At 42.9% G+C, this 21,202-nt stretch overlaps 2 protein-coding genes and 1 long non-coding RNA gene across 4 annotated transcripts in view; 1 reads left to right on the top strand and 2 right to left on the bottom strand.

The window, feature by feature from the left end:
* The window catches only part of LOC132908087 (uncharacterized), a 148,828-nt gene that overhangs the window by 34,253 nt on the left and 93,373 nt on the right, over positions 1-21,202 (bottom strand). The gene's annotated exons all lie outside the window — the stretch shown is intronic.
* LOC132908056 (serine-rich adhesin for platelets) overlaps positions 1-21,202 on the bottom strand; it is a 60,448-nt gene that overhangs the window by 31,221 nt on the left and 8,025 nt on the right. For both annotated transcript variants that reach the window (XM_060961626.1, XM_060961627.1), the window contains exons 2-5: positions 18,404-18,832; positions 17,403-17,900; positions 15,340-17,111; positions 12,339-12,430 (exon numbers count right to left, since the gene is read on the bottom strand). In XM_060961626.1, the coding sequence (XP_060817609.1) occupies positions 12,339-12,430; positions 15,340-17,111; positions 17,403-17,900; positions 18,404-18,832 (2,791 nt within the window). The remainder of the gene's footprint in view (positions 1-12,338; positions 12,431-15,339; positions 17,112-17,402; positions 17,901-18,403; positions 18,833-21,202) is intronic.
* Positions 87-21,202, top strand: part of LOC132908102 (uncharacterized) — a 128,530-nt gene continuing 107,414 nt past the window's right edge. Inside the window, exon 1 of the long non-coding RNA XR_009658305.1 lies at positions 87-1,677. This is a non-coding gene — a long non-coding RNA (uncharacterized LOC132908102). The remainder of the gene's footprint in view (positions 1,678-21,202) is intronic.

Below are 21,202 nucleotides of genomic sequence, written 5' to 3'. Positions count from 1 at the left end.
TATACCGTTAGTTGCTTTGTATCATCATTTGTTTTATATGTGTAGCGCGGTTATGTGGTTACAGGAAAAATTTCTAAAAAATTTATAGTACAGTGATATTTACAGTACAGTGATTTATAGAAAATTTGAAAATGTAAAAATGCACGAACTACAGGTAATATGTAAAATTGCAGTTTACTTATAACTTTTAGTACTATCTAGTTTGTTTTTGTATCTTCTTATATCGCTGCTTGGCATTGACAGTGGCACACACTCAAGAAATGTAAATTCTCGAAGGAATGCTTTTAAAAATTTAAAAAGAAATCTTCGTACGTCATTTCAAAGATATTATAAGGCTGACTTAACGCGAGATATGCCGATATTCGCGAAAGCAGTACAACCTTCCACTTTTAGCGTCACAAAACAAAAACGAGCTAACAGTTGTTGTAAAACTATGGCTTGGTTGACAGCGACATAACTACCTTTGACGCAAAACTGCTGGAATTATAAGTATGCCGTTTTACATGATAAAAATAAAAACATAATACAAGACTTTTATTCGATAACAGCAACTTTGAAATTTGTTGAGTTGTGACACTGTCAATACTAAGCATCGATACAGAAATTCCTTCATACATAAAAGAAATGGTCACCAAAGATATTCAAATTTGAACAACGATATTGGAGTGCATCGAGTGACCAATAAGACGTTAGATCGCACGAGACGCATCGCAGATGCGCCGCGGATATCGATTCGTTGCGATATATCGATTGCGCGAAACAATTATTGCCAGTGCAGCTGGACGCGTGATACCTGACACAGGTTAGAAGTGTACCGAATCGATTTAGAGAACGTATTCCTTCTGCGTGTACAATGGAAAAAAGCGGCGACTCTTTTCTTCACGGTGTGTTATTGTCCACCAGCGAGTGCAAGATCGAACGTCGATAATTCATTTCGATGGCCGGGCGAGTGCCGCCACGCCGTGCACGCACAATGCCGCGGTTCGCGCAGTCGAAAAAAGGTAATTCAAGTTACACGATCCTTTCGACCTTGTATCCGCGTGTTCGTTGGTTGATCGCGCGTGACCCATGGCGTCTTCCTCTTCGCGATGGAACGCGAGACCTCTTATCGAGAGTCTGATCTCGATCGTGTCGCGGTTTTCAAGGGAATGACCATTTAACCTTACCAAACTCGAGGAACCAGCCTTGACGCGACGTTGACGGGTCGGTTAAAGTTTCAAAGCGATTCTCGTTTGTAGATTTTCCCGCGATTTCTCTTATCTTACGTTTTATCTACAATGTTACTCTTTCCAAAAGGTATGATCGTTTAACCTTACTAAATCTGGAGGACAGGCAGCGCCACGATGTCAACATTCGAGTTGACGTCTTGCCTTGGTTATCTCTTGCAAATTTCACTCTGACGTGACATAAGTTACATTACGTGTATTGTGTATTGTTATGATTTGGCGAGGACGGTCGTTTAACCTAAAAGAGCAAGGTGGATTTCACGAAGTTTGCCAGGAATGCCGAAGTTTCGAAAGAATGATATTATACGAGGTTTTTCTACGAAATACGCTATCGATAATGTATTATTCAACGTCTGCGATTCTTGACCACGTGAACAAGGAATTTCGAGGACCTACATACATGCACAGCGTTTGTTACCTGGTTGGCATTGCGACGTGAAATGTTTCACAGGTATGTACGTATATGTAATACTTTAACGTTGCATGCGTCTCGAGTTATAATTTCAGGTTGTCGATGTGCGCGCTTCATAAATGTTTCATGACGCTAGGATTGAATAGAATCGTCTTGCAACTGCGTTTCGGAAAGTTGCCGATGTCTTCGCCAATGTCGATTAGCATGTGCTTGTTTCGAAATATGCGAATACTTGATCGTTATTCTATATACATATCGAATTGTTCTTTTCTATACAGCAGCTACTTATACAATCGTTAGCTGTTCATTGGGGGAACAATGTTTCGTGTAAAATAGTTTGAAGAATCGAGACTATAGTTGAAGTTCAAAATTTCTTTACAAATAAAAATTATCTTAGTTGCATCGTAATCTCTATAACGATATTATGAGGCAAGGAGCTCAGAACCCCTTTTGATACATACAATTATGTACCTTAGCAAAGACACTGGTGCTAGCGACCATATAAGTGTATACAAGTATTTCTGATAGCTTAACTGGAATTATTTTTTGTTTATGAACATAAATATATTTCAATGTAATTAATATATATATATATATTAATATATAGTAATATATATATATAATATATATATATATATGTAGTATTATATATATATATATATATAGTATTTAATACAATATTAATATATAATAATATATATATATATATATATATTATCCTCTTCAACATTATATTCTCCGACGTAATTCTGCAAGTTTTCTAAGAACATTGAAGAATTCTGCGAGTAAAAAGCGTCTCGTTTCCGTTGGTTGCGGAGCAAGTTCGCCACGTAACTTTCATCGAAACATCTCGGGTGTAATTAGCGAGCGGGAACGAGCGACCTTGTCCGGACAAGATCTCGACCGCGTTCACGATTCCATCGATCGTCCCCGGGGCCACGAGGACTTCTCGGTTTCTTGCGTCACGTCGTTTCCCTCGGTCGCGCGGATTCTTCGAATCTCGGGGTCGCCACCTAAAAAGAATCCGCTCGATTTGGGAAGCGGATAACGACACGAAATGGTGGGGGTAAGAAGCGCCCTCAGGTGGATTTGAGCGCCACTGACAAGTGTTTCGCCATAAGGCGACTGGAGTCGAGTGGCCGGTAAAAAAGAAGTTAGCTGGCCTTTGAGGGCTCGAATTTCCTTCGAGTTCGAGTTCGAGTTCGGGCCATTTGGGCTCGAGGTAGCGCCTGAAATTGAGGCTGATTGCAAGGCACTCTACTACCCTTTTTAGTTAAAACGTCCCATAGACATATCGAAATATTTGACATTCCCTGTATTGCTTTAACTCGTTAATTTTGCTCTTCTCCTATCAATATGATTCTAAATGAATATTACTGACATATAAATAATTTTTCAATGTTTGATTTTAGTATTTAATACAATTTTACTATTCTTTTTATATTCTTATCCATATTCCTGTTACGTACAAAATATCTACAAAGGAAGAAAATATTTGACGAGAGGATGTTCCTGTTATTCTTGATTTTCGTCATATGTTGAGTAGGATTTCCCTTGAGTTCACTTGTACCACAAATTTACACCTATTACGTGTAATTATATCTTGTTAGGCTATGGTTACAATAGCAACGTGTTCCGATGAACTGTCGTTTCAACGAATACGTTAGGACAATCAAATCTTCGGTAAACATATTAAACGTTAATAGATTCCTGCGAATATATGTATTTCGGTCTTCAGATACATATGTATTTGATACGTGGAGAACAATCCTGCAGAATTCTGTATCCATAGCCGTATACGCTCACTCGGTTCACCTAACATTTTACGATCCAATTTACAAGATATTTATTTTACGAACACATGAAATCTTCTTTGGCCTTGTTTTATCATCGATGCTATTTTATGTGTTTGGAAAGGAAAGGCAAAGTGCTTATTCGTGTTCCTCTTTGTCGTACGAGCGTGTTTCGAGAGCGCAAGGTTACGAGAGAAACCGACCACGATTGAGTTTTCACGTTATGTGGTAACACGTAACGTGTACGAATTACCGCTAGCCAGGATACATTTGCATGCGCGACGCGCTAGTTGCTCCGATATCCCTGACAATGACGAACGTGACGCAAATGACAGATGCATGCTTGTAAAAGCCGGCTCATTGTCACGCAATGTATACGACCGTTTAAATTGTATCCAGAGTTTTGTACCTGTCGAACGGGACCGCCGACTGTACAGAGAATAATCAGAAACGCGTTGGTTAACGGATTCGCGAATATGAATTGGCTGTTTTGGATGTCTTCCATTGCCGAAATACTCTAGCGAATAAAGTAGAACTCTATTTATATGAATTTCGTACGTTTCGCCTCCTATGAATTGAATCCATCTATTCGAGTAGACACCGATTTCAGCTGTTTCTTCCGCGACAGGTTCGTATAAACGGAGCTCCATTATGAACATTTTTTGAAGAGAAAAAATATTATCTCTGCAGAATCGAATATCTCTGCAGTGAGAATAATAGCGCAGAAGAAGATTTAGAATTGAAAATATGCGAAATCTTGTCGTTCCACGAATTGCGTTTCGCGAGTCGCTCAAAGTCAAAGTTGACTTTGAAAAGGAAAATTCCAAGTGGCGGCGGCATCTCAAAGGATAGTCACGCGCGGTTGATTAGTTGGCGCAAGAATGTTGACTGTGCAAAGCTGCGCGTGGGAAACCGGAGCGTACGTCGCGGAAGAACACGCTAAGAGAAAAGTTGCGATTCACTTATGATCGACGCTGTTTGACGCGTAATCCGTCACGGACGATCGATGAAACAAGATCACAAAGAAGAAAACATTGAAAACGAAAGTTCCCATGACACCGTTCCGCTCGATATGCAGCCGGATGTTCAGTTAGCAGCGATGAGACTTGACAGTCATGTTTTATAAGAATCGATTCAATAAAAAATTGCAATTTTTTTTAATTTACAAGGAAAGCTAGTCTATGCTAATACCATCGTACGTCTTTACTACGATATGACAATTGCTTACGAAGGAATTCGTACACTTGTAGATACTTTTTATGGATATACTGTATTTGAACGATCATATTGATCGATTTTGAAACAAATCTCGGAATATATATGAAATTTACAAGATATTTAGTACACATATATATTTGACGGAAGTCACGAAAGTATTTAAACAGTGTAATCATTCGTTGTATTAATAAGAATATTCAAAGAGACATTTTCCGATTGTTTTCAAATCATATCACGACAGTCATGGCAGTCGTATCTCATTACAGTCCTATGAATGAGATTTCAAAATATTTCACACGTATAACACGCATAATAGAATGTACGCACATCGAAGTTTTCTACGTTGAGTGTCCAAATACTTTTCACTGAACCACCATAGGAAATTCGCAAGGTAGTCTCGATAGGTATCGGTGCGGTACCTATGGTACCATTCGCAACGCTATCAGCTAGGAATCGGTGGCTACCGCTTGGTACATAGTGAATTCTTTGGAGGCGAGCAGGCGACCGGAGTCCACACGGTGGTCGCGTTCTAGAAGACGTGCGCGAGAGAGCGAGCGCGGACGCGACAAAAAAGAAACCGGTCGGGCTTCTTCCGTTTCGCGAACGGGGGAGCATGGAAGGGTCTCGCGAGTTCAAACTTGGCGCGAGCAGCTCTATAAATGCAGAAAGAGAGAGGGGAGGAGAGTGAGAAAGAGAGAAGAAGCCGGACCTCTCTCTGGTATCGGTGTGGAATGCGAGAATCTGCACGGCCTCTGCACGAATTCCTCGTGCGCCCCCGAGGGCCGAAGCAGTCCTTCCAATTAGAGCCAGCACACCGAGTCCAACGGGATCTTTGCAATATCCCATCGTATAATCTCCGTTTCCGAGATAACAAACAGAGCTGTTATAAGCGTGAAATAAATATCAGTTCGTTCGCGGCTTATCCGAGGTCAGATCGAACGCGCCAACAACCACACGATCGCGTTCTGTTAAGGTGCATCCTCGCAAGGTATTTGCGAACAGTTCGTAACAGTTCTACGTCTGTTCGTGGTCGCGTTATCTGCCCGCGAACGCGTTCGTGCCGTGAAGTTACAGATTGCTTCTAATATTCGCGATTCATGAAAACAAAAATTGAAAATTCTTTCGCTTGTCTTTTCATCAAAAAATCCACGTCCTCTTCTCGGTTAGAGCAAGTGATCCCAATCTTTCGAACAGTAGCAATAATAACAGTTTAATTTTTATTTCGGCTACCCTTTGTACTTTTTATACTTGAAAGAATCATACGCTAACCTAGTCGTGTTGAGCGCCACAGTTTTTCAAAGCGTCTATAGAATTCGCTTTTTATAGAATTCGCAAGTTATTCGCGAGTTAAAATGTTTGCGAACATATTGCGAGCATCGTTCGCGAACACGTTCGATAGTGAGCAGTCGTCTTAAGTCGCGACTTTGTTGCTCAGAGTCTCGAGCAATGAAGCAACTTTTTCAGCGATAAAGCGTTCCGAGGCGACCGAATCGAAGGTTATCGACGATAACTCGTCGTCCTCGCGAAAGAAACCGATCTTTTCCCGGTGTCTAACAGGCGTTCGTGCAATGTCGCCGCTATAAGCGGAGAACATTCCGAACCGGAGAAAAATTCCGACTGATTGCTCCAGGATCGTACTTGTACGTTACACACGTGCAGGATTGCGACCGTCGTCAGTGGATGAGCTGGTGCTCGTTCTCGCGGCTACGTTTTAGCGCCTGGAGTGCAGAGGCCGAGTTACTGCCACGTCGACGATAAGTCAGTCGAACCACGGTTTCCAGTCGAAAGAGTATAACTGTAAAGGGATGTTTCCTGCCTCGTTTCCATTCCAAAGAATCGCCTTCGCCGTAAAGCTTATTTCTTTGACTGAAAATTTACACGAATTGCTTCGTGCAACGCACGGCCGAACTTGATCCACGCATGGTTCGAACGTTGCTTCGATATGCTTCGAATGTCCATGCGCACCCTTGCAAGGATACGAAACACGTGCGTAGCTACGATATTTAGAGATAGCGACGAGCGCGTGGCATCGGATCAGTATGCACGCAGGAGGTCTACGGTGAACACCTGTGGCCTGTGGCACAAGGTGTTGCCGCCGACGTATCGGTGACTCTTGCAGAGCTCTTTGCCTTCATTATGCATTCGTTTAGACGAGACGCGCCACTGTCGTCCATACTAATTGCTCCTTCATTGCACTCGGTGTTTGCAAACGTTGCTCGAAACGCGAGATAATACCATGAATGAGAGTATTCGGCCTTTGATCGCACAAGCATCGAGCGACCGTAATTTGTTTCCAACGATTCGATCGTCGAGATATTCGATCACGAGACGCTATATCGATTCGATCGTTTCTTTCGATCGAATTCAATCGGATTATCATTGGCGTTGAATCGTCGACGACGGATATGCTCGGTGAAATCGTTCCCCTCGTTACAACGCGATTCTTCGAATTCCTCGGGGCACGGGGCAGCCGCCTGTTTGCATGAGTTCAAGTATGACTTATCGAAGGTAATCGAATCGATGTCGGTGCTCGAGCACCTTCCGGGTTAGCGCATTGGAATGTTGTCGCTTCAATCGGACATATTGGCCACACGTAGGCGCGGAGTAGATCCTTTCAGACCCGATTGCCTGCCTGCATTCTCTATCGAGCATAATGACGAGCGTCGTTTTTTTTTTTATCTCTCCGTCGTGTCATTGGCTGTTCTTACGCTTTCGCCATTGCCAACGTTGCTTATGTATTCGCGAGATATTCGAATGGGACGATCGAATGGAACGGTCGTAGCTGGATTTCCGGGATGGATTCTCGGTTCTTCGATCATCCGGCGAAACGCGTTTTCTCGACGAGTTCTTTTTCGACCAGTTTATTGCACGCAACAGTCGCTCGTTTCTCCATACTCGATCCCCTCTGTGCCACGAATTTATGCCGTTTGCGACCGATATCTGCGCGATGGATACTCCCTCAGGGATCGAACGATCGTAAAAGTCTCGTTAGAAGAAAAATATTAAGGCGGTGGAGAATGGTTTTACGCGTTCGATCGGCCGAGTATAGTTTCGCTAAAATCTAACGACCGCGGAGAGATCGATTAATATCGCATAAATTGGAACCGAAGGCAATCCTCCGGCGAATTTACTACGCGGACGCGTCAACGAGAACGAGATGCCGTGTCCCCGGTCGTATCTTTCGCTCATTCATCTTACGATTATGCGCGCCACGGTTAAACAACGATCCTTTCGACTAAACGGTTTTTAAAGCGGTGGCCAACCGGTTCCCGCTGCGAGCCGGCAGATCTTCCAGCTCGCCTATCGTCGCGACTGAGTTACTCGCCGAGCCGTGCAATAAATAAAACCGAACGATCTAATTTCAGTTCCGTGGAAAGAGGAATTCGCGAGCGGCGACTTGGCTGTGCACGCGCGCATCGATCACCCACGTTATTTGACCGTGACTTTAATAATTATCCGCGCGGCAAACCATCTTCCGTCATGGCTAAGCCCTGCGATGCTTCGTGGAGGAATCGTTGCGCGAGCGGTTCGAGCCTTCCACCTCGCCGATTTATCGTCAATAGTTTCTCCGAATGATTGATTCGACTAATCATCGTTCGTGACCGGTTGCCTCGAACCGAATAGGGAACGAGCAATTCCCCTGACAAGTTATGTTTAGGTCTTGGGTTAATGCATCGCCAACTCGAGCACACCCTGCCAGTCGATGCGTTATAACCTTTTTAATGTGATCTCCGATGACGTTTTCCATCGACGCGACCGAGTGTGCGCGTTCATTATAAGCGCACGAATATTAAACGTACGGAGAGAAAGTCTCGGGGATTGCTATTAACGCGATCGAACCGAGTTGCTTTCGACCCGACGATACTATGCAACGTATCTCGCGTTTACAGCGATACTCTTTTTTTCTATATTCTACCGCGTGGAAAGATCGTTTGCGAAAGAATGATTAAGTTGCCGCATTAGCCGAGGCTCGCTACGGAATCGATCAATTATCGAACAATGACGCGATTTGCGGGCTGGGCCAGTTATCTTTAGGTCAGGATACTGTGTGCGCAACGTCAAGAGGCTGCCGGTGTGGAATGCTGTCTCCTCCGTTCAGGATTCATAGCCGATACGCGTGTATGGCCAGAGATTGCGGTCTCTTCGATTGGGAGCGAACCAAAGTGAAAGATCTCGAAAAGGAAGGCGATTAAGGGGGAATGGGGGACCTTGAGCGCGGTCAGCCACTGCGAGAGCTCGAGAAACCAGACGGCGAACACTGGAGTTGGGTATGCGCGACCGCCATATTGTTGTGACTACTATGCCCTGACAGAGCCTGACTAGCCACCCACACTCGCAACCGAGCGCAACTCTGGTCGCCGAGAGGCCAGCAGGCTCACCTGATGGAACGCGGTGACACGACCGCCTGCGCATATCTCTTGTTCCTTTTCCATGGACCATTTATCATTTCTCCCGATTATCCGATGCTTTACGTAACAAACGGTTGACGTTCACTCGGATTAGAAACGCGTCAACCGATCGTTGGAGACCGAATCGACACGGAACTCTGTGTTCTCGGGAACCTTGATCTTATATCGGGTTCTCCTTTTGCTACCACGATTTCGTAGCTCGCGGATTAAATTAAAATATTTGCTTGGAAAGAGCGGTATGGGTGGTTCTATTTAAGGAGCGGCAAGGTCGGGAGGCGAACGAATCGAAACGGTGAAGGGAGGAATGTCAACGATTTCGCGTTTCGTTCGGTAAATACGGCGAAAAGTTAAACAAGCCGGTTGAAAGTAACGCACTGACAATATGTATTTATCCGTAGGTCGTAAAGTCTCGCGTTTAATAGGATCCTAAAAACCTGGTTCATCGTTAGCCTGTGCAAAGTAGCTGCTACTTGACCAACTTCGGTATGCCTTGCCTAACCTTCCTTCGCCTTGCCTACTTGCAACTTCTTGAATTATTCTTAACGGTTTCGTTCTCACACCCACCGACCGCGATCGACCATCCACTTTCGAGGAGTGGTGCTCGCCGATTATCGATCGAAAGGAGTTTCCTTGTTTCTTTTCGCGGCTCGCAATCGTCGGTCTTGGAATCTCAAAACGTTAAACCTTCGCGCGTACAATTTCAACTATGAAGACGAAATCGCCCGCAGCTCCTTGGAAACCACTTTCCCGAGAAATTTAACGAGCAACGGCTGGTCGCCACGCACACACGTTGATCCCCTGTATGCAAAAATTAATGACCGCTCCGCTCGCTTTTCCCCGGCGGAACTTCAATTATAAATGAACCGTCGGAATCCATATTTAGAAGCTGCAGGCTAGTCTTTAGCTTTCCTCTTAGCATCCTCTCCTGTGTTAACACGCTGGCTAAAATACGAGACGCGCACGTTGGTTACCCTCGCGCGGTTCGCGAGAGGTGCGAAAACATCTCGGTCGTACACCATTTACTGGATCACGAGGCGCGCTGCACCGAGTAATAATGCACCGAGTGTAAATGATCGCGCGTACGCCCACGATAATCGACATCCGGTACATCCAGCCTAGCAATTACCGCGCGCCTTTTCTACAATAGGAACGTTGGATTAAAAGCCGCTGCCGCGATAGCACGCGCTTCAAACGAGTCTAGTTAACCCGGCGACACACGGTACATAATTCAGAAAGTTGGAAAATAATGGCGAAATATTCTTCTTTTCTTTTTTTTTTTTTTTTTTTTTGTCAGGAATATACCGATAGGGAAGAATATACTTTTATACATTTTGTAGTTCTTTCATTTAAGAAAATTTCTATCGCCAGTCTATTTCTGTATACTTTTCTTAGTGCCATGCTTTGAACTTTCGATACACAATTACCTTTCAAGTGTCATTCTGTAAAAGAAAGATAACATCGTTTTATGGAAAAAGGTGAAACATATGTACCGCGTGAATAACTGCGAGCGACAGTGTATCGTGATATGAAATACTTCAACAATTCTCCAGTTAATGGTATTTTCTTGTTGCATGTGCTTGGTGTTGTTAGCTTCTATTTGTACCACCTCTTTTGTTGTAGCGTTTTGAAACTAGAGAAGATTTCTTACTATACACGCTCGGTGTTGTTAATCTACGGAATATCGTTGGAGGTGGTGGATAATACATGGAATTTCAAAGCTTGTCCTTCTATAAAACGCTTAGAATACGACTCGTCCTAACTTTCTCTTCTTATCTTCGTATATGTCCTTTTTTCGATTATGGAGATTCTTCTTCTGCTTCTCATTTATATCGATAATTTTACTTCATTTCTTTACAGCTTCCTATTTACATTTTCGTAATATCCTATAGCCTTTATCCACACATTACGTATTCCACTGTTTCATCCATAATGGATTAACGCTACATACTATGTTTCTAAGCGTGTTTCGTAACTGGGGTCCATAAACTCCAGAGTTCATTCAACGTTCATCCAGCTAGTTGAGAGAGATATTTTTAGCGTGTTTAGAAGAGGTCGTAAGAGACGGTCGCTAGCCACACCGATCTCCATGCCTTCGATTTCCCACGTAAGTCTCGCGATACTCGCGATCCATCTTTGGCGGACAATGAGTAGCAGCGGCGGATCTGCTCGGCGTGGATCGAGCCGAGGCAGGAATTCCTCGTGTCGAAGGTGCGCCCAGGCAAACACGCCTTTGTCTCTCGCTCGAGAGAGTTGCCTCCGTTTTGAATGCTCGCTGGCGTGCACACGCGCGAAACCGGAGAACCTTAGCGGTGCGTAACGCACCGAGATTAATGCGTAACCTTTATGAAGCGCGACGCGACGCGACGCGACGCGCCGAGCGGCGAGGCGAAGGGACGCGTGCGTGGGCGTGCGTGTCGCGTATTCTCTCTGCCCTGGCGAATTCCTTCGCCACGTTAGCCTTCCAGCTCTCAACCTTTGCGCACAGAGTTCAAACGAACTCTCTCTGGTCGACTTCTCGTGTCGTTCGAGATAGCAAATTCCTTTTCTCTTTTTATCCTTTTCTTTTTTTAATCAAAGGTTAAGGTCGCATCAACTGCATAGTTATTAGCCAAAGGTGTGTAGCAAGCAAAGAAGATAAAAATTTTTTAATCTTCTTACGCTACATCCTTGAACTATTTAATAATTATCCGTGAAAAGATTGCACGATGTTGAAACGATCGATATTTCGATATTTTTAACACAGAGGGACGAATCGATATTTATTGTACAGCCAAGTACGTGTGCATGTATATCGTTATATTGTTTCGTTTCTTAATTATTGAATTTAATTCAATGAATTTGACAAAGACAAGCGGATTACGAATTTTATTAATTGCGGCATTACTTTTAAGGAGTCGTTTCAATTTGTATTTGTTTCGGGGCCATATCGTACGATATGTTAGAGAGTGAGAGAGTAGCACCAGTTCATTCATTTTAATGAAGCTGATTCGTTTGATAGCAGATAAGAGTCACGTATTTGCGAGACGAGAAACTTGGCAATTAGAGGAAATGCGGGTCAACGCGAATAGCGATATCGGCGCTAACATTTTTGCGCAGTTAGCACTGTTAATGGACGTAATCGACTGATTCGAGCGATTTTAATAGAACCTCCTCCCAGACAATACGCTTAATTGTTCTGTACTGACCCCGAACGCGTGTTTTAATTTACCAAGCGGAACTTTTTCCAACGTCAAAATAGACAGCAAGAGAATAACGAAGAAGTCGCTTTATTCTTACTTACCATTTGCATCGAATTTATTTTCCTTGCCCGGCAATTCCTGTCGTTCTGTTTTGCTCGCCGCGTTTGTCCCGCTGTCGTTCGACTCTTTATTCCTGCGAAACAAAATAAATAAACGTAATTCTTATTAATCGAAAATAAATAAAAATAATCCTTATTAATCGAGCGAGTCGTGTAAGAATTTTAATATTTGTTTGAAATTAAAGGTATTAGGCTGTGGAATATGAACTGTCTGATTGTTAAGCCACAAATATTGGTTGTAAGGAAGAGAAAAATCTCAATCTTAAAATGATGTACGAAATGATCTACAGAGATAAAAATATTTGTTGAAAAAAAAAGAACGGAGATCTGAAAGATCGATACAACAGAATCTGACATTTAATACGTTACAACCTAATAACATTTTTGCGTAGGATTGTATTTCGTGCAGACACGTAATTGTAACGAAGTCAATGGGATAGTCCGTGCTGTTTCGTTTCCGCATATCGAATCCTTTTACGTTAGCTAAGTGGGCAGTTAACTCTTTTTACGTAGCACGCCGGGTAAAATGACCGAAATCTTTCAAATGGCGTTTGGAAGCATACCATTACTCAGTGTAACTACAGCCCTCTGAAATTTCACCCTTTCACTTAAACGCGCTTCGTTCGAATCCAGCAGAATCTTTTGGAATGTTAATCGCTCGCTTTCGATTTTATTGTATCGCTTACCGATGCCACGTGCGTGATCGATTCCATCTATTCATCGTATCGGTTTCGTGCCGATCGAACGGCGCGAAATTAAATGAAAGAAAGATGCGTGTAACTTGAAAACGCTGAACATCCAATACTATTAAGTTATTTCATTTAACTTGTTTCGTTTCGCATTATCGACTTTTAATGTAGCATCGTTTCATATCTGTATCATCGTCTTTTAGTTGTTTATTTTCTTAATTAATTAGTATTTAATCTTTACGCCCTTAACGTGCAAAACTTTTCATTTATTTATCGGCAAAAATAATTAATTAACATCTCGTATTGTTGTCGAAGCAATGAGTTTCTAGTTGATCATTCGATGCAAAGATTAAGAAGAGACGTTCGAGATCGGTTAATGGTCCATTCGTAATCCTGCAAGAATCATTTAATAAGAGTAGTTCTTTAGAAAAGAATTTACGAGGCAACTTAGCAAGCAGAAAAACATCGCTATAATACTTTATTTAAGTGGCGCGTACCTCTCTATTCCTATGAAATTACATCCTATTCCAATTTCTACGAAGATACGTTATCTTGAAACTTTTCTTCAATTTTCCAAACAAACTTCTCGAGAATACAGCAACGAACATTAACGTACATTTTCCCAATTCTCTATCAAGCTTTCCACAAAAGACCAGCAAAGCTTACGAAACGACCTAATAACTCAATTATGCATCGAGCGAGGCGTGGTTCGATCGTGCTATAAATAAACAGGAGTAGCGTTTTGCAAGCATAAATCGTGGCGGGCATGTTAATCGTGGCAAACTAGGGAAATGCAGGGCGGAAGCGCAATTTGCTCACAATTAAAGAACCTCACCGCGTGAGGTTTCTCGACGCGATCCATAGTTGGGAATTAATGTACTGTGAACTGCTACCTACTTAGACTGCTTCCTACGTAAACACTGTGAATAAGATAGCAGATCGGCGCGAAAAGCGTATTCCGGTAAAATCTAGTAGATGGTATACTTTGATAATTCGTAGTAAGACACCGAGACCAGTTTTGGAGTAAAATCAGGCAGCTGATCGGAGGTATCTCGCGACCGATCGTTGCGTACGAACACTGCTTTTGTTCCCTGTTTCGAGAACTGGTTTCGCCAAGTTGAACGACACATTTATCGCCAAACATATTGTTTAACCCTAAAAAGTTCCACTTCGTTCAAATCCGTGGATCGGGACCAGCAAAGTGTGACAAGGATCCTTTGCTATGACTGGCGCGAGAAATTGTTCAACTTTGCTGTTCTCTTTATTTCTTCTTCACGGTTGTATCTCTTCAGATATCTTCTTTCTCGGAATACTTTGCTCGCAAAAAGCGCGGCATATAGAAAAATGGAACTACGTATTCCATTTAAAATATCACGATTGAGCTATATATCTTTTAAACTACGTGTATTATAATTTGTAATATTGTGTTATTACGTTTATCGTTAAGAGAAAAATCCACGCTTAAAATCAAGTCGTCCGTTAATTCTGATCTTTGGGCCATTTTCTCTTTGCGTGTTTTTCTATCCCTAAACAATCTCTCGAGCTTCAAGATAAAACGAAAGAAACGTAGTTTCACGTTGGAATTTTATGCGCAAAGACTTTTTTGGAACGTTAAAAGGACTTTTGTCTATAGAAACGAATGTGAGATTGAGATACTAGAATTGAAGGAGCGCAGCAGAATCCAGAGATAAATAGCCTAATGTAATCGCGTAATGGTACTACTTTAATCATAATTATAGTGAAAGTTCATTAGAAAGGAGTCTACCGTGGGCAGACAAGTTATACTTTGATCAGTTAAACCGGGAAGACGAGTTAACTGGTAACTCAATTTGTAACTTAATATCTTCTAAATATAATAATGGCTTTATTTAGGGGTCCCTTCGTCTTTTTACGTGTCCTTTCATATTTCTGAAAAAGATTCTACTATAATTTACATTAGCACGAACTAAGATCGACCTAATTGATTTGTCCATATTTATTCTTATTTTCCTGATTAAAGAAGTGTTTGTTTAACGCATTCGCTGCTACTGACTATGCTACAATGCTGTTAACCTAACTATTGTATCATATTTTTGAGTTTGTGCATTTCGATGAAACACAGAATAGCGATCAATGTATTAAAATAATATTTACGTACATATATAAATAACGTACTTTTCGAAAACAAAATTTTTCACATAAGAAGAAAGATGCAACTGCAAAGGACCAGCTGTACGTTAGTAGCTGCGAATATGTTAAGGCATGACCCGATTAACAGGTTAAAACGCAACGAAGATGAAGACTTGAAGACTCACGGATTCGTGTATTCTAGAGAATTCGTTTCCTCCTCTTCGCCGATCGTCGCCAAGTTGCTCTGCCAGTAATAATCTCCGTCGTCGCTTTCCTCGCTCGTGTCTTCCTCGTCCATAATTTCCTTGTTGTTTTGGGTACAGCTATTCGTTAGACTATGCACGCTAATATCGTTACACGATCGATAGGAATCCTCGCTTTCGCTGCTTTCTCGTCGTCCAAGTATATCAGCTTTAACCGGTGAACCAATTTCCCTCGGCCGATCCAAATTCTCGCTTCTAACGTCCTTCTTATCGTCCTGTTCATCTATCGGCTCATTAAACTTCGTAACCTGTTCTCCTTCGTCGTCAGAATCTTCTATTTCGGTTGAAATCGTAAGTGAAGTCCTAAGCTCTGGTTTAGGTCTTACCGGTTGCTGATAGTTACTGTTACTTACATTTATTACCTTCGTCCTTTCACTATCATCATTTCTTCGTTCATCATCATTAATTTTACATTTACTCTTCTCCTCGTCGTCCTCGCGCATCGTTAAATTCGCCCTGCGAGGCGAGAACGCTTTCGCTTTCCTTATCTCGATTATCTCCAATACCTTGTTCGTCCTGAAGCCTTCGTTCTCTCGAGGATCATAGTCCTCCATAGACTCGGTGTCATCCGTTTCTTCGATTCTCTTCTTCTCCGAATCTCCAGCTTCGTCACCGAAACTCTTCGATAGTGTCGGATTTATTTCTAAATCTCGTCTGTCGTGAGTCTTCGACCTGTCCTCGAGCTTCGCCCTGACGACAACCTCGTCCAGTTTGCTGCTGGTGATGTCAGCGTTGAGGCGCGGTGGCTCGTCGTCCTCCTCGAAACTCGTTTGCCTGGACTCGGGTAACGAGGAGGGTTTGACCTCGGTTCGGGGCACGATCGTGGGTGGCGGCGGCGGCGGAGGTGGTCTCTTCCGTCTGATCTTGACGTCTCTTCTGGGTAGCGGCTTGGGCGGTAGAACAGGTGCATCCTGGCTGTCGGAAGTCTCGATGGAGGACTGGTCGGACAGTTTCTGGGAACGCGAGTCGACGGCGCGATCGTTGGTCGGTTGATTGACGCTGATCCTGTTTACGTGATTCCTCGCCGGCAGAGGCGGAGGCGTCCTGTCCGAACTTCGTCCGTTGGACGTCTCCTTGTGCTTCTCCAGCTCCTTCGAGGAGCTCGTTGCGTGGAATTCCTCGTGGATGCTGTTCACGCGCTCGACGAGCTCCACGTCGTCCTTAATTGGCCTGAAATGCGTCGTCGAATCGGCGGCCAGATCGGCCGTGTAAAAAAGATCAGGTCTGGCTTCGTGGCCGTAGCTCAACGGCGCGTCCTGGAAGCTCAACGGCGGCTGAAAGGTGATCGTTTCCTCGATCAGCACGGTGTTCGGTGCCACTACCGCGGTGATCTTCTCCACTTCTCCTCGCGACTCCACGTGGGTCACTGCTTCCGAGTTGGCTAGACGGCGAAGCAGGTAATCGGGAGGGTTTGACGAGTAATCGTCCAGGTTCTCGAATGGACAAATCGCCTTGGACAGTTGCGAGTCGCGGTCCGAGGATCGGTCGAAGTCTTGGTCGATTCTTGAGAATTCGTTCGGCTGTTCTGAGGTTGTGGAAGCAGTCGAGGCAGTTGAAATTGTGGATACTCGGTCCGAGGTTGAAAATCGATCGATCACCGTTGACATCGAGCTGCCTGTGTCGTCCGACGTGCTTCCGTGAGTCGAGCCACATTGCGATCTGGCGTCCATGTATACCATCGCTTCTGGAGGTTCCTGCGAATGTACAGACATTAGTATTCATTGATCTTATCGAAGAAAAATGAGATACATCGCTTAAAACGATCAGAGAATCGCTACCGAATCGATGATTCTACTTCGCCACTCGGACGGATAGGCGCCAAAGTGGCTACCGTGTGCTAGATCGACATGATATTTTTGTGATACTTTGATAGATCGATGCGTTATCTTTATGACGCTACGAGAAAAATAAAGTTTGTAACGACCATTAAACGATAATGCGATTCTCTAGTTGTTTCGAGCGTTTTATTTTCATCGTTACTTCACCTGCTTCGATTTCGCGAATTCGGGCGAGCGTTCCTTGGGCGATCCCTTCGGGCTTTCTTGAACGGATCCATTGCTTTTCGGGGAAGCCTCGCAGCTATCGAATGGGCTCGACTTGCTGTCGAGCTGATTGGTTAGCTGCGTGCTGGGTGATCCGTTTTGAGAACTATTTTGCGAACTCGTCTGCGAAATAGTGTGCGAGCTACTCTGCGACCTGGATCCGTTCCAGGATTTTTTGACAGGACTCGGGTTCGCTTCACCGTCGGCCAAGCCTCGGGCTTGTCTCAACTTTCGCGGCGGTACAGGCGGAGGCGCCGATGGCAATTCGGGCGGCACTTTGTTTTTCTCCGGTGAACTCTTTTTCTCAGCGCTCACCACTTCGGGCCTGAGCGCTCCTCTGCACCTAACCATTAGCTTGATAACTAGCTGTGACTCCTTCAATCGCCTCACGCAATCCAACCGAGTCATGTGTGTCACTGGTACACCGTCTATCGAGAGTACCTGGAAAAGAGACGCGGTAACATGACCGGTGTGTGCGCACGTGAGATGATGCGGCAAGCTCGTTTCTTGCTTCTGTTCTTTCCTAGAAACCAACCGCTTCTCCTGGGAATCGTTACGCGGCAACTGGGTCTCGAAAATTATAAACGTCGCTCGTGACACGGAAAAGTGATCAGTTCGTTCAATCCACCCTCTTAACGTTCGTTAAAATTACTAGAAGTCTAAGTAATTAGGAGCGAGGAGCACACAACGAATTAAGAATGCGTTCATTTTTAAACATACAGGTTGATCACAGAGAAACAGGACACCCGAATATCTATCTTATTTAGCGTATAGAGGACAGGTACGACTAATTTAGCGTAAAGACGTGACAAATACGAACTGCTTTGCTCCCTATTTTTTCCCTTATTTCTCATACGCAATGTTTTACAAAATTAAAGTTGAAACATCGTTTAGATGAAGCATTAGGAAAGAAAGCTAGTAGGTACCAGCGATAATTTCCTTACCTCGTCACCCTCTCCCAAAGTACCCCACGAACATTTCGCTCTACTGGCCGGGCTCTGTTCCGCGCAGCTCTGAACAAACAGCCTCCTAACCCTTTCAGACGTCTTATTTCCTCCTTCGAACTTCAATCCAAAGCCTAATCGCTCTCCTGGTAATCTGTACACCTCGACTTCTTCCTCGAGTGGCCCATCGACTCCGTTGCTTGGGTTCTTCGTCAAAGTAACAGGAAGAGGAAGTTCATCCTCTTTCTTACCGCTACCAATGGACAATACGGTGACGAAATTCTCCGACGGTGGTTGGCCCTCGACGCTGACCACCGTCACGAAATCCTCCGTTCCACTCTTGGCGACATCCATTTTCCGGATCGTTCTTAAAGCGTTCCATTCATCGCAAGCCCGCTGATCTTTAGAGTCCGGAATGCTGGCCACTCCCTGAAAGCAGGTCCGTACCATTGTAGACGATCTATGTCGTAATCGATCGATGGACAAGTTTTCTCGCTGGTTCGAACGAACCTTGCGCGCTTTTACAGGGTAAACGATCTTTTTACGCGTAACTCGTTAGACGACGTTATTACCGCTTTCTCCGTTAATTCGAGTAGCTGTACCACGATATCATCGTGCGCGCCGTTTTATACGTGGAAGATATTTATAATAATTATCGTATAGATGAAACTTTTTAGCATAGCAGGAAAGCAGAAGAAAAGGTAATTTTAAGGTATGAATCATTAATTCGGATATAATTTGATAGGAATGTTCTCATCAGATCTCATTATCTTCTGTCACACTATGATGGAAGATTAAACGTGTGCATGGTTTTATTAGGTTGATGCATATGGAGCGGCGTTTCTTTAAATAAAACTTTTTCTACGCGTGCTTTCTTTGGAACATCGTGTACTTAAAGTAATTGCGTGATTTAATGTACTTTCTCGATAACTAATTGGTTTCGTTATGCCGGATTTATGAGGATTACTTTACTTTTAGAAGTAAGAAATTTCTAGTACGGAGCTGTCACAGTTTCTTCATTTGTAGTTCCTTCTGTCGGGGATTAAAATATTGCTTGGAAGAAGTAGAGAATGTCTTTAACCTTTACCAAATGCTAAATTTATGTTCCCAGGCAAATTTTATGGCATTCTTTTCAAATGTAAGCTCACAGCGGGTATGTAAAGAAATATTCTGGTTATTTATGCCGAATCGTAAAAAGCGTTTGAAACTTTTCTTACAAACCTCTCCAACATTGAATATTCAGAAAAGAATTTCATGGATGTGTATGCAAATCCATATTCTTACGAATACGAGTAAAGAAGCAGAACAGAAATGGAGAGTTGGCTCATCCACTAAATGTTATAACGAGTAATACCTTGAATATTTTACATATTTTTGCATTTTATGCGCATTCTATGCATCTTTTCACTTTTAAACTTTTCAATTTCGCACGGAAAATTCTTGGCAATTTTAAATCACAAATCATCGATTCGATTATACCTTACCACGACTGTTACTATCAGGTCGTCCGGAAAGTTTCTTTCCTTTTATAAGGAAATAATGGACGCACAACATTTTTCCTTTTATATTTTCTCGAATTACGTATGATCCATTTTGTTCTATCAAAATAAAGATCGCAACGTTCGACAGATTCTTTGTATAAAGATGCATCGTTGTAAAAGACGTGTCTGTAAAAGAAAGACACTTTTCGGACAACCTGATACAAGAGAAGATCGAATATACGTACAGTGTCGCAAATATGTAGGGAAATGGCAACTGTAACAATTGTCAGATGAATTTCTTCGGTATTAACCGAGGAAGTAGGAGAGAAAGGCGAAGTTCATAGACGATTTCGAGACACGAAATCTGGTCGGGGGAAATTGTAATGTGCGTGAACAGTTGTCAAGCAGAAATCTCGCGGATTGTCATCAAGCTGGCAAACTGTGTCACGTAGCACGAGAACATCTCGGATGGTTATTAAGCGATCTTAACTACATGCCGGCGAGCTCGCGTGACCAACTTAACGCGGAACTTTCATGTCCCGCTGTAACTGTTCGTTTTCCCAACTACTCGTGTACTGTTACAATAATACGATTATGCTGCAAATTACGAACAAATATCAAAGATGCACGAATATAAATCAGCCAGCAAAATCGACTTTTTACACGTAGCTGTGTTCCAAGTTGACACAAAAGATCCTATTTACGTGTGAAGAGTACAGGAAAGCGATCATAGTGCCAAAAAGACAAATTTTCTGTATCTGTGAAACAAACGCTTCGAACTCCTTCTGCTACACAAAAGACAAATATTTCATATTCTTCCTTCGCTCGATATCTTTAAAAGGATTGACCTTTGCACTGCATATATTTGATTATTATAATCACAGGTATTCGCCGTAGAGTTTTAATTTAGTCTACGTAGATACCATTAAAATATATCTTTCTTCGTTGTAAGGAATCGCCAACGATGTACTTATATTCGCATATATATATGAAATTAACTTTCGGGGTGTGTAAAATGACAGAGAATTCAGAATAGACAATTTAAAAAATAATTATACGTTTGTTCTAAAAATTTCTTGCACTTCTGGTATCAAATACAAAAACTAGATACTTTTAACTTCGTTTACGTCATACCTCGGATAAATTGCCATTAGTGTACAAGAAGCGTAAAATACGTGTACGTAGAAGGAAAATCTATTTCACGGTGTCAAACGTATTCGCAACATTACGCAACATTAAATTGTAATCACGTGAGAAAAACAATAATAAAAATCTGAGCGGTATTATGAGTGCATAGAAGTATAATAAAATTTATGTA

Source organism: Bombus pascuorum, chromosome 6, assembly GCF_905332965.1.
Source record: "Bombus pascuorum chromosome 6, iyBomPasc1.1, whole genome shotgun sequence".
Classification (NCBI taxonomy): domain Eukaryota; kingdom Metazoa; phylum Arthropoda; class Insecta; order Hymenoptera; family Apidae; genus Bombus; species Bombus pascuorum.
This window is presented reverse-complemented; position numbering and strand designations above follow the sequence as displayed.